The sequence below is a fragment of the Elgaria multicarinata genome, chromosome 5 (genome assembly GCF_023053635.1).
Source record: "Elgaria multicarinata webbii isolate HBS135686 ecotype San Diego chromosome 5, rElgMul1.1.pri, whole genome shotgun sequence".
Classification (NCBI taxonomy): domain Eukaryota; kingdom Metazoa; phylum Chordata; class Lepidosauria; order Squamata; family Anguidae; genus Elgaria; species Elgaria multicarinata.
In genome coordinates this window covers 137,136,088-137,150,131 of record NC_086175.1, presented here as the reverse complement: position 1 = coordinate 137,150,131, position 14,044 = coordinate 137,136,088, and the positions used below count along the sequence as shown (strand labels likewise).

Genomic DNA, 14,044 nt, shown 5'->3' with positions numbered 1-14,044 from the left:
CCCAGAGTGCAGGACACGGAATAACAGGCTAAAGGAAGCCAGATTCTGGCTGGATATCAGGAAAAACTTCCTGACTGTTAGACCAGTACGACAATGGAATCAGTTACCTAGGGAGGTTGTGGGCTCTCCCGCACTGTAGGGATGCATTAGGGTAGATTCCTGCAGTGAGCAGGGGATTGGACTTCATGGCCTTGTAGGTCTCTTCCAACTCTGTTATTCTATGATTCTATGACAAATCTGGCTCTCCCACTTTGACAAGAGACACCCAGTTTTAAGGCTGATCTCTCTTCTGAGATCTGAAGTCTTTATTCTGTCCAGCACTGGAATTGGGGGCTCCCTATATGTACCTAAAGCCCACGGCAGGTGTGTGGTGGCACTACATTGGCTATACGATGCAGGAGCTACCCTGACAGCCACCGCAGGGTTGTCCCACAAAGCTGCCCACTGGGGAAGTCAGGGACCCTGACTTTTCCTGCTGGAGCGAGGCCACTATGATGTGGTGCAAACTCGTTCGTTGATGAAAAGTCGTGTTAAATCACAAATGTAAATATGCGCATTATTGCATTAAAAACCAGGCGCTACAGCGAATGGACGGCTGTGTCATGTGTCTTGAAATGTGAATATGTGCATTTAGGTCAGGATAAACAAGCCGTATAGACAAGCCCTGTGGCTGTTCCTCTGTCTGTTCTCACTCCAGCGTCATGCCTGTGAAGCTGGGCAAGGAGCAGGGGGCGGACCTGGTGAGCTGCATGGCCCCCGGGAAGCCCCCACTGCCTCCTGCATTGAAATTACCCAACGCCACCCTGCTGCAGCAAAAGCATGGTTTTATTTCTAAAATTGGGGGCAAGCTGGCGCATGTGTGGCAAGTGACGTAGAGCAGGAGCCCAATGGGATGCTCATGTGACTCTTGAACCCCAGGGCTCCGGGACCTCTCAGCCAACAGCCTGAGCACTCGGACCTGTGACTTTGCATTGCTTTGTTTCTCACGGGCCGGGGTCAATAGGGGAAGTGGGGGGGAGATTGCTCCTTCCCAAAGATCCTCCATTTTAATTCCACCCATTCACTCCTGGGGAGGGGAGGAACTTAGGACCCTGTAGCAAGTTTGAGACCAAAACTTGCCACAGAGGTGTGAGACTGGATGGGCTCCACTCTCTCGCAGGATGTTGTGGGGAGCCGTAAAACTTTTTCGTTCATCTAAGCACGTTGGTGAAGGCATGGACTTTTCAGTTGTGTCCATGCAAGTTTATAGGAGTAGTTTGGTAGCTTGGCTCTGTACTGCGTCCAAGATACATTTACCACCAGCACTCTTCAGCTGATGGCTGCATGTACCGGGACCACATGACGGGGCAGGTGGCTGCACAATCCCAGCACCTGCCCCTTGGAGGAATTAACCCGGGACCAGTGAGCCCCATACGGATCGTGGCGCTTGCTCCCCTGAGGCACTCCTGGGAGTGCTTGATAGCACGGGCTGCAGCCAACCGGCACTTGTTCTGAGCCTCCGTGGTTTCCCCACCTCTGCTACTGGCTGAGGACTCCCGGTGTATCCCCATGGCTCAAGTGCCCCCTCCAGAAACACCCCCAGCTGGCATCAGCATCAGGCACTGCAGCTGGAGCGTGTCCTCCTTGGCAGAACGGGACACGGCATGGCGGGCCCCCACCCCCCACAAGGAAAAGGGAAGAGGGGGAAGAGCGGCACTCGGCCACTGCCACTGACCCCCTGTGCCTCTCGGCTCCCTGGCTTGAAGCAGAGCTGAAGAACCCGCACAACACACGCCTGGCTCTTGGTGGTCGCGATCCCAGTGCAGCCCCATGGCCCTTTGAAAGCAGGCTTCTCGGACCCACGGAAGGCTCCGTCCAAGGCAGAAGCGTCCAGGGACAGAAGGCGCAGGTCCAGTGAGGCTCAGAAGTCCTCTGTCCTCCTTGTGAGGAGCTCTCCTTCTGTCTTAAAGAATGGACTCAGCCCTGTTATGGAGCAGTGCAGGTTTCCACCACAGGCATCTTGATTTAATTCCATTAGCAATGATGAAAACGGACAATGCAGCCTCTGACACCAGGGAGATCGGTTCAGGAAAAAACCAAGATCAAGAAAAAACCAAGATCAGGAAAAAACAAAGCAGAAATCGACAATATGGATGGAAAGGAGCCCCTAGAGGTGGTGACCTGCAAAGGGTGTGCAATGTTCGTGTTTCTGCCTGAGCTCAACATGGCGTATACCTGCAACAAGTGCAAGCTGGTGGCACTTTTGGAAGAAAAAGTGAGAGGACTTGAGCGGCGAGTGTCCACCCTCCAAAGAATAAGAGAAGACGAGGAGTTCTTAGACCGAACGGTGGAACTGCAACAGCAACAAGAAGCACAAGAGATTGAACAGCAACAGCCAGCTGAAGCAGAAGTGGAGTATGCTGAGGGGAGGAAAGCCAATGAAGAGGAAACTCTCTGGGAAAGAGTGACAGTTAGGAGCAGAAGAACTAGAAGGCATTCTGCACCGCTGGAACCATTAGAATTAAGCAACTGCTTCCAGCTTCTGGAGGATGAGTCTGAAGGACAGTTTGCAGAGGAAGAAGTACAGCAGACACCGTGCAACAATGAACAAGAGGCAGAAGGTAGGTCAACCAAGGAAAAGAGAAGAGTAGTCATTGTGGGAGACTCCCTGCTGAGTGGGATTGAAACCCAAGTATGTCGTGAAGACCCATGGACTCGCCAGGTGTGCTGTCTCCCAGGAGCACAGATTAGAGATGTGACTGAAGGGTTACCAAAGCTCATAAAGCCCACGGACACATACCCCTTTCTTCTCATCCATGTGGGAACAAATGATGTCACCAAGCAGAGCTACGAAGAAATCATTTCAGACTTTGAAGCTCTGGGAAGGAAACTGAAGAACTTTGGGGCCAAGGTAGTTTTCTCATCCATCTTCCCAGTTCTTGGAAGAGGATTAGAAAGGGAAAGAAAAATACTCCGGATGAACGACTGGCTACGAAGTTGTGTTAGGAAGGCAGCCACAAGCGGTATCTGTGTTTAAGTGTTTTATTAGGCAATTCCCATTAACCGGCTAATAAATCTCTTAGCCAGCACAACAATGAGATAAGCAAGTAGCAGGGTCAGGTTTCAGAGTCTCAGTGTGTGAGAGCTCAGTTCAGCAGCATCTGGAACAGGAGCTTTAGCAAGGGTTGTCAGGTCCGAGACCAAGATAATCCACTGGATCCACGTAGCCAGGAAGCATGGTCAGCCGGTCCGGGGTCACAGGGAGGCAGGAGCAGGAAGGAGAAGCGATGTCAGTACAGTCCGAAGTCGAGGGCAGGAGCGAGATGGAGAAGCGATGTAAATACAGTCCAAAGTCGATGGCAGGAGTGAGACGGAGAAGCGATGTAAATCAGGCCAAGGTCGAGAGCGGGATCCACACGGAAGAAGCAAGGTCCGGTGACGCAGGGTCAGAGCATGGCACAGGCTGGCTACTAGAAATTATCCCAGGTGTCTGCCAGGAAGCGCAAGGCATCCCGCTTCCTCCTTTTCTAATCCAGGCAGATGACCTCCGCCCTCTCCCTCAGCTGTGCCTTATCACATCAGCCTGCTATTTAAGCATCACATTCCTCTTCTGCCGATTGTGCACGCGCACACTCCTTCTGACTGACTGCAGCTGTACCGCTCGCTTGTGCCATCGGCGTTCCCGAGGACTGGGCGGCTCTATTTCCACCTCCCTAGGAACTTCAGGTAAGGCTAGGTCCTGGTCAACCTGTGCCTCTGGCACCTCCTATGTTCTGGGATCTTCCTCCCTCTGCGAGCCCACCTCTGGCTCAACTGTGGGAGCAGACACTCCCTCTCCTGCAGGAGTGCTTTCTCCTCATCCTCATCCGAGGAGGCCTCCCTGAGTACATTCCGAACACTATTCCCCCCCTCCAGGGCCCTCCCCCGCAAAACCAGGGGGTTGCGGCTTCCCGGGATGCCACCGGTGAAACCGTCGTACCAGATCTGGAGCATGCACATGTGTAGCGTCCTCCCATGACCGCTCCTCTGGCCCATAACCCTGCCAGTCCACCAGGTACTGCAGGCGTCCCCTGCGCAGTCTTGAGTCCAGAATCTCCTCCACCTCGTATTCTTCTTCCCCATCCACCATTACTGGAGGCGGGGGCCTTTTTTGGGATCGGAGGAAGTGTCCTGGCACCACTGGTGCCAGTAACGCATGATGGAAAACTGGGTGGATCCGCATGGATGGTGGGAGCAGCAGACGAAAGGCCACTGGATTTATCTACGCCACAATTCGGAAAGGTCCAATAAACCGTGGCGCCAGCTTGTGACTTTGCTGGGATACTGGGAGGTGGCGGGTAGAGAGCCAGGCATGATCCCCCACCTTCAAGTCCGGTCCCTCCTGACGCTTTGTGTCCGCCCCCAGCTTATACGCTTCCTTTGCCCGTTCCTACTGTTCCTGTAGCAAGGCCTGCACTGCCTGCAGCTCCTAGATGAAGCTATCTGCTGCTGGAACCGTAGAGGCGACCCCTGTTGTGGGGAAAAAGGATGGGTGATACCCATAATTTGCAAAGAATGTGGCCTGCTGTGTCGATGTGTGGGGCGCATTGTTATAAGCAAACTCTGCCAATGGTAGCAGCCCTGCCCAATTGTCCTGTTGGTAGTTTACATAACACCGCAAATATTGTTCCAGAGTGGCATTCGTGCGCTCCGTCTGCCCATCCGACTGCGGGTGGTACGCCAAAGAGAGGTGCAACTTCACCTCCAGCAGACAAAACAGACTTTGCCAAAATCGAGATGTAAATTGCGTGCCTCTGTCGGAGACTATACCTTCCGGCAACCCATGTAACCAAAAGATATTCTGAACAAACAGCGTTGCAGTTTTCTTGGCCGTGGGAATGCCCCTGCATGGCACAAAATGAGTCATTTTTGAAAACAGGTCCACTACTACCAAGATGGTGGTGTGCCTGTCTGAGGAGGGCAAATCAGTGATAAAGTCCATCGATATAACCTTCCATGGTCCAGAGGGTGTGGGTAACGGGTGCAACAATCCTGCAGGCCGCCCTGTCTGGTGTTTCGCCCTGCGGCAGGTCTCACATCACCGGATGTACTGCTCCACCTCCGCATGTACTTTCGGCCACCAGAATTCTCGGGTTACCAGGTGGAGGGTTTTATATAGGCATGTGCTCCGCTCCTATTAGAAGCGCAGAAGCAGGAGCGAATTGGCCTGCTCCGCCTTGCCCAGAGGCGGAGTAGAAGCGGACCGCGGACCCCTAGAAGCAAGGCGAAGAGAAGCGACCATTTTTTGAAGCTCCTCTTTCAGGCGGACCGCTCCGATCGCCATCTTGAAACATTTCGCCCATAGATAACTGGGTTGTTTTTGAAGCTATTGTTCTGAAAATTCTTGTGCTTAGACAGTCGTGGATGGGGGTCATTTTGAGACTACTCTCACCTCTCTGCGTGGTGCGGGTCGCGTGCTAGAATTTTTTAAAAAGTAGGGTAAAGGCGGGGAAAAGATTACCTTTTCGATTGCTGAGGGGCAGAGTCAACTCCCGGTCATGATCACATGATCCCAAAGTTGGAGGAGGGGATAGGCAAAACGGGTAACTTGGGATTCTGGGAAACTTCTCTTTCTTAGTCTGAACGGACTTTTCCCAGTGCTTTTTAAAACAGTAGCCCCACCAAATGCACAAACACAACCTGTGAAATCATATACTAAGCCAATAATAAGAGATAGAAACACAGCACTGCTACCCACCCTAACTTAGGGGAACAACTGAAAAGATGTGGTGCAAGGGGATGAGCTCCCCTAGGGCATCTCATTGTGGACGTGCCCCCACTCTCTCCTGTACTTGGAAGGCCATCAGAGCCTTCCAAAGAGAGTAACCCGGTGGAGCAATGCCTATCATGAGTTGAAGTGAGTGGTCGACTTCTCTTAGTGGTGGAGCGATGCCTATCATGAGTTGAAGTGACAGTTCCACTTCTTAGTGGTGGAGCAATGGCTTTCATGAGTTGAATGGACAGCCTTGCTTCTTAAAAGACTGGTCACTACTAGGACCAGTCAAATTGGCAGCTGCTTCCCCCTCCCCCGGGCACGTCCCCCTATTACTGGTAAAAGACAGATATAACCTTTTTTAAAAAGTTCTTCTTGTTGTTTATTCAGCAACACTGCTGCTTTTAATTCCACCCCTCCTTCGTTTATTTATTTATTTATTTATTTATTCCATTTTATATGCATTACTGGCTTATCCTTGGCTCACTTCCTTATGCCCCCAGAAATGTCTGGTGCCTGCCTGCCTGCCTTCCCTCTCTCCTCCCCTGCCCGCCTTGCAGGGATGTTGTGTGTGTCTGGCTTTGACTCAGGGGAGAAGTCCTTCCTGCGCTCAGTTGGAGTTTTGGAAGTTCCAAATCCATTTTTCAAGTGTGGAAGAAGATTCATACTCCCCAATTCATGGCATGTTGGGATTTCTTTTGAAATAGCCCCATTGAGAGGTCTGCAGGTTTAAGCCCCGCCAAAAAACAGGGGATGATGGGACTGCCTTGAGTCTCGGCGTGCGGCGTATGTATCCCTGGATAAGCTGTCATGGTGGTGAGTTTGAGGGGTTTTTTTAACGTGCAAATTGACGGAGCTATTGGAAAGGGGTGTGAATGGGTGTTGGATTTTCATAAATTCCCCAAAAATCAGGGGATGATGGGACTGCCTTGAGTCTCGGCGTGTGTATGTATCCCTGGATAAGCTGTCATGGTGGCGAGTTTGAGGTTTCTAACGTGCAAATTGACGGAGCTATGGAAAGGGGTGTGAATGGGTGTTGGATTTTCATAAATTCCCCAAAAATCAGGGGATGATGGGACTGCCTTGAGTCTCAGCATGCATATGTATCCCTGGATAAGCTTTCATGGTGGTGAGTTTGAGGTTTCTAACGTGCAAATTGACGGAGCTATGGAAAGGGGTGTGAATGGGGTGCCCGATTTTCAAAAATTCCCCAAAAATCAGGGGATGATGGGATTGCCTTGAAACTTGGCATCCATGTGGACACGTGGATAAGCTATCATGGTGCTGAGTTTGAGGTTTCTAACGTGCAAATTGACATAGTTGTAGAATGGGACAATTTGGGGTGAGTTAAGCCACGCCAAAAATCAGGGGATGATGGGATTGCCTTGAGTCTGGGCATCCATGTGGACACATGGATAAGCTGTCATGGTGGCGAGTTTGAGGTTTCTAACGTGCAAATTGACGGAGCTATCCCAAGGGGTCTGAATGGGGTGCCCGATTTTCATAAATTCCCCAAAAATCAGGGGATGATGGGATTGCCTTGAAACTTGGCGAGAGTGTGTATACCCCCATGAGGTGTCATGGTGCCAAACGTGAGGTTTCTAACTTGAACCAAAAAAAAGTTGTTTACTTTTTTAGCTTTCAATGCAACCCTATGGGGGAAAAAAATGGAGCTCCGATCCGGATCTGGAGCTCCGAGCGGAGTGGAAATGGGCGGAGCGGGGGCAGGGCGAAGTGGCCCAATCCGAAAATCACGGATCTGCAAGTGAAGCGGAGCGGGGGGTCCATGCACACCCCTAACTTAAAGGCAGCTAAAAACCAAACATTCTTTCTCTACTGAGACTGAAAGGGTTACTCCTTTATCTCTAGCTGAAGCTGCAAACAACAGAAAGGAGGAGGCGAAGGGGGGTCTAGCCATAGGAGGGAAACAAAAGCATCAAATTTCTTTCACTTGGGCCGGGTGGAAAACACAAACTGACAATTCTTTTCTTTCACTTTTGTACAAACATCAACAACACTCAAGGAGCCAGCGATCCTTTGAGAAGTACATTTCTTAACTACATTTCTACATTTACGTTTGCAAATTGATTCCAATGACACAGCTGAAATTAACTTTGGATCGAAAGATCCACAAGGGGGCAATCTAACATAAAAAGACGTTCACAAAACATTTTTAACTCATTCATACACAGTTTCAAATCTCAATTTCAATTTCAATGAAAGCTTTCTCAATTCAAAGACAACAACCTTAACCAATGGGCTCGGGAGCTCTTTCCTAATACAGACTATGAACAATAGAGTTACCACCCACTCCCTCTTTTCCCTGGGGGGGGGCTTTACTCACCAAATAGCCGTTTCCCGTCTCCACCCTTTTCTTTGTCACATCTGACTGCAATTTGTTGTTGCCTAGTTCCCTTCCATCTGTCGGGGTGGAGTCGATTTTGTAACCTTGGCTCGAATGGTCCCGTCAATTCGGCCTCCATATCTGCACAGTGCACTGCATCAACTGAGGGGCAGAAGAAATCTCCCGGCGATCACTCCCTCTCAATCAAGGCTCTCCGTTCCACTGGCAGGCACAGATCCAACCTGGGTTATCATCCGAGTCAGGCGCCAATTGTTATATCACTGTTCTTTCATCCAGGGACGAAATCCAAACAGCCCCTAAGCACGACTCCACACTTTCAGCGACAGAGGGTTCAAAAGCGCTTTATTGATTAGTAATCAAGGTCTGGTCTCTTCAAAGGGAGCAATCAGACAAAGACATTGGGAATTCAGCACAGCATTTGAGCCTGCAAGGGGCAGGGCCTAGTAGCAGCATAAACCAATCAGAACATAACACTGGAGCATAGCTAATTTTGCTAAACAATCCTCTTTGTTCTATAAACAATCCCTTTGCCTTACAGTAAGTTACAGAAAGTTAACTTTGACACAGGAGCACTGGAGCTGAAGCTCTTGTTTCAGATGCAAGGATGCACTCAAGGAGATATCCTCACGTACGTGATGCCTCATTTGCTGCTTAATGGCTGCTTCACAGTTTCCTTTTAAAAATGGAGACACTTATGCTAACACAGTTTCCACTCCTGTTTCATAGATAAATCAATGCAGGGATCGTAGTCTGGAAAGAGCGTCATTGCCGTGATGGGTGAGGCAAGATGCCTTCAGCGAGAGTATTAAGCATTGTTGCGTTGGCATCGCCAGGAGCAGCAGCAGTGGCAGCAGCGGTGGACCTTGGAAGGTCTCTGAAAGAACCTGCAATTTGAGGTGCCACTTCTTGCAGTCCTTCATGGCAGAAGCCCCCCCCCCCGCCAACCTCAGCAGCACAGCCTTTGCCCTGGCCGGCTTCCCTGGGCTGGAGGTGGCCCACCGCTGGATTGCCATCCCCATCTTTTCTGCCTACCTGGTAGCCATGTTGGGCAACGGCACCATCCTCTACGTCATATGGACAGAACCGGGGCTGCACCAGCCCATGTACTACTGGCCTCCACCGACCGGGGCCTCTGCCTCGCCACGGGGCCCACCGTGCTGGGAGTCCTCTGGTTCCAGCTGAGCAAGATCAGCAAACACGCTTGCACAGCTCAGCTCCTCGTCATCCATGCCTCCTCCTTCATGGAGTCGGCCGTGCTCTTCGCCATGGCCGTGGACCGCTTCCTGGCCATCTGCTCCCCTCTCAGGTACACGGCGCTGCTGACCCCCGCCAGAGTGGCCTGGATTGGAGTGGCCCTCCTGCTCTGGAGCACTCTGCAATTACTTCCTCCTGTGCCTTTCCTCTTGAAGCTCCCCGTCTGTCCAGCTGCTACTCTTTCCCACTCATACTGTCTGCATCAGGACCTGATCCGCCTGGCGTGCGCTGACACATGGGCCAGCAGCTTCTACTCCCTCACCACCATCCTGCGCACCATGGGCTCCGATCTGCTCTTCATCCTCGTCCCATACAGCCTGATCCTGAGGGCTGTCCTGGCCACGGCCTCTGGCCATGTTGGCTGCCACAAGGCCCTGAGCAGCTGCGCCTCCCACGTCTGTGCCGTCCTGGTCTTCTACGTGAAGTGTAAACAGGCACCGGGAAGGGTGAAGCTAACAGTATAGAGTCAGAACAAACTCAAAGTTTAAAAGCTATAGGGAAAAGAAAAGTTTTTAGCTGTGTTTTAAAAGCTGTGATTGAGTTGGTAGTTCTCAGGTGTTCTGGAAGAGCATTCCAGGCATGAGGGGCAGCAGAGGAAAATGGGCGAAGCCGAGCAAGGGAAGTAGAGACCCTTGGGCAGGCAAGAAGCATGGTATCAGAGGAGCGAAGAGCACGAGCGGGGCAATAGTGTGAGATGAGAGAGGAGAGATAGGCAGGAGCTAGACCGTGAAAAGCTTTGAAGGTCAACAGGAGAAGTTTATATTGGATTCTGGAATGAATTGGGAGCCAATGAAGAGATTTCAGAAGCGGATCACAGGGGAAGCTCTGAACCTGTATTTAGGATGACTGCATAATAGAGGAGTCAAGATGACCACTTCATATTCACAGGTGGTGACTTCAGCCACTGAAAGGATCTCGTGTTTCGCTTCAGGACGGCAGACGTACATTACTGAACTTGATCTGGGCAGGTTTTTCAAGGTGTTTACAGATTGACTTCTTTATAATCTGCTCCAGAATTTTCCCAGGGATGGATGTCAGGCTGACTGGTCTGTAGTTCCCAGGTTCCTCCTTTTTGCCCTTTTTGAAGATAGGGACAACGTTAGCCCTCCTCCAGTCGTCCGGCACCTCACCCGTCTTCCATGATTTTGCAAAGATAATAGACAAAGGTTCTGAGAGTTCTTTCGCTAGGAGGAAGACGAGGAGCAGTTAGAGGGTTTGGGAAAGGGAAGGCTGAGGGACCTGTCAAAGCATCACCGCGGAGGAACACCCACCCACCAGCGTGAGCACCCATTAAGGTTCGGAATCCAGCACCTGGGGGGGGGCACCCTTTTGCAGCCAGCATATTTTTGCACCCAACGTCCAAGGCAGGGAAATCAAGACCCAGCATTGTCGTCCCCACCCACCCTTCATCTTCCTTTTGTATTGGGAAACCCCCCTGCCCTGCCCTGCCCTGCCCTGCCCTGCCCTCCCCTCCCCCGCAAACTGAACGGCTCAACCAGACAGTGTTTTCCCTTCCAGCGTTTGCCGTTGCTGCCTCGGGTGGTTGCTGTGCCGCCTCGGGTGATTTTTGGGGGAGAAACTGCAACCTTCTTCTCTCTGGCTTTCCTTCTTCTCACATCAGTCCGTTGGTTTCTGTTCACCACTCTGCCGCAAAGATCATCTTCTTGGCTCGCCGCTCTGACCATGTTACTCCGCTTCTGAAATCTCTTCATTGGCTTCCAATTCACTTCAGAATCCACTATAAACTTCTCCTGTTGATCTACAAAGCTTTTTACTGTCTAGCTCCTTCCTATCTCTCCTCTCTCATCTCACACTATTGCCCCGCTCGTGCTCTTCGCTCCTCTGATGCCATGTTTCTCGCCTGCCCGAGGGCCTCTACTTCCCTTACTCGGCTTCGTCCATTCTCTTCTGCTGCCCCTTACGCCTGGAACGCTCTTCAACAACACTTGAGAACTACAAGTTCAATCGCAGCTTTTAAAGCTCAACTAAAAACTTTTCTTTTTCCTAAAGCTTTTAAAACTTGATGTTGTGCAGACTTTATACTGTTAGTTTTACCCTACCCTGTGCCTGCTTACCCTACCCTGTGCCTGTTTGCATTCTCTTCCCCTCCTTATTGTTTTATTATGATTTTATTAGAATGTAAGCCTTTGCGGCAGGGTCTTGCTATTTATTGTTTTACTCTGTACAGCACCACGTACATTGATGGTGCTATATAAATAATAATAATAATAATAATAATAATAATAAGAAGAAGAAGAAGAAGAAGAAGAAGAAGAAGAAGAAGAAGAAGAAGAAGAAGAAGAAGAAACAACAACACACCTTTGCCGAAGAGTTCCATGCCACATGGGGCTCGTGGAGAATCCCAGCCTGGCTGAGAGCTTGTGTTTCCGCCATCCCAGCCGTTTTCCTGGGGTGCTTGGAGATTAGCATTCGTGATCCTGATGATCCCTTGCGGAGGGTGGCCTCCCAGTAACAGCGGACCCCTCACGGAAGAACCACGTTGCTTTGAACCTTAAGCCTCCTTTCCCTCTCGAAGTCTATCTCCTCGCCTCTCTGACCTTCCAAACAGCGGTATCTGGGCCACCTTATTTTCATCCTGACCCCTTTCTCCAACGGGGCGAGGCTTCTCCCGCTTTTACCTGACCACGATCCCCCTCCCTTCGCCCCCCCTTCCCACCTCGCTCGTGAGCTTCTGTCTTTCCTTTCCTGATCTCTTCTAGCCCCTGACATCCGTGTGGGTTTTACCAAATTATTGCCAGGTCAGTCTGAATAATACCTACGCAATACGTGTGTATTTGCTCTGCCTATCTCTGTAATAAATGGTGTATTTGTGTATGTTAGGAATCCAACTCCTTGTCTCTTTATGCTTTCTCCCTCTTGGGCGGCTTAATTTCTCCCATGGCATAGCATGATTCAAGCTGAAAGATCCCAACATGTGTTGTTCAGGTACATGTGTGAAGATGAGGACCCATGGATGGTCGTAAAGAGGAAAAATTAGGACCGGGGCCTGGCTGCTTCTCCAGTCCCCATGACTAGGGCCAAGGATGCAATATCCTTTTTGAGAACCATACAGTATTCCAAGTGTGTAACTGGTATTTTCTATGCCCTGCAGCTGTTCTGTTTATGCCTCCCACTGGCTTGCAGAGGCTCAGTGTGACAGAATGTCAAGATGTGTCTCACCCTAAGCTTTATGGCCAGAGGCTGCAGATGGACATGAGACTCCTGAAGGACGTTCTTCAGCCAGAATATTTCGTAGACCTCCTAAGATATTTAAATTTAATTTCAACTGGACCAATAAAGTGCTAGGTGTTATGCCAATGTCCCTGCCCAAGGCATGAGCAGGTGAAGGGCTGCAGAACTGAGACTGAAACATGCTTTAAGGTGCTTCTCGGGGAGTGAGAAGGGCCACCAAGGTGGAGCCAGGGATGCACAATGTGTGTGTGTGTGGTTCATAGAGTGGTTTCCTCAGAGCCAGGCCAACTTGGCCACGATGGCCTCATCCCAGAGGATCTGCTGTAGGAGACCTGCGTGTAAGGAGCACGCTTGACTCCGTTTTGGAAATGCTCCCCTAATCTGGAATTAGGAGTGAGCAGTGAAGTGGCCAAGATTGCTGATGACACCAAATTATTTAAGATTGTTAAAACATGAAGTGTTTGTGAGGAGCTCCAAAGGGATCTCTCCAAGCTAGGAGGGGTGTGTGTGTCCAAATGGCAGATGCGGTTCAATGTAAGCAAGTGTAAGGTGATGCACATTGGGGGGGGGGGGGACAAAACCCCAACTTCAAGTATAACCTAATGGGATCGGAGCTGGCAGTGAGTGACCAAGAAAGAGATCTTGGGATTGTGGTGGACAGCTCGATGGAAATATCCCCCCAGTGTGCGGCTGCCGTAAAGAAGACAAATTCCATGTTAGGAATTATAAGGAAAAGAATTGAGCATAAAATCCATGGTGCGACCACACTTAAAATACTGTGTACAGTTCTGGTCACCATACCTGAAAAAGGATATTATGGAGCTGGAAAAAGTGCAGAAAAGGGCAACTAAAATGATTAAGGGGCTGGAGCATCTCCCCTGTGAGGGAAGGTTACAGCAACTGGGATTCTTTAGCTTGGAAAAAAGGCTGAGGGGAGACTTGATAGGGGAGTACAAAACTATGAATGGTGTGGAGAATGTTTCTCCCTCTCTCAAAATACTAGAACCCAAAAAGGGATCAACCCATAATGCTGATGGACAGATAAAAGGAAGTACTTCTTCACAAAGCGCATAGTTAAATTATGGAATTCAGTACTGCAAGATATAGCTTCCAAATCACGTGAGGTACTGGTTCCTCTCTATTCGGACCTGGTTAGGCCTCATCTAGAGTATTGCGTCCATTTCTGGGCTACACAATTCAAGAAGGACGCAGACAAGCTGCAGCGGGTTCAGAGGAGGGCAACCAGGATGATCAGGGGTCTGGAAACAAAGCCCTATGAGGAGAGACTGAAAGAACTGGGCATGTTTAGCCTGGAGAAGAGAAGATGGAGGGGAGCCATGAGAGCACTCTTCAAATACTTAAAAGGTTGTCACACAGAGGAGGACCAGGATCTCTTCTCAATCCTCCCAGAGTGCAGGACACGGAATAACGGGCTCAAGTTAAAGGAAGCCAGATTCCAGCTGGACATCAGGAAAAACTTCCTAACTGTTAGAGCAGTACGA

General features: G+C 50.3%; 1 protein-coding gene across 1 annotated transcript; it reads left to right on the top strand.

The window, feature by feature from the left end:
• The first annotated feature begins 3,215 nt into the window (after positions 1-3,215).
• On the top strand, positions 3,216-11,823 carry LOC134399697 (olfactory receptor 51G2-like). The gene is given in 5 exon segments (XM_063127782.1): positions 3,216-3,409; positions 3,697-3,705; positions 8,930-9,204; positions 9,207-9,776; positions 11,750-11,823. Coding segments are annotated over 5 exon segments (1,122 nt in total).
• The last annotated feature ends 2,221 nt before the right edge of the window (positions 11,824-14,044 follow it).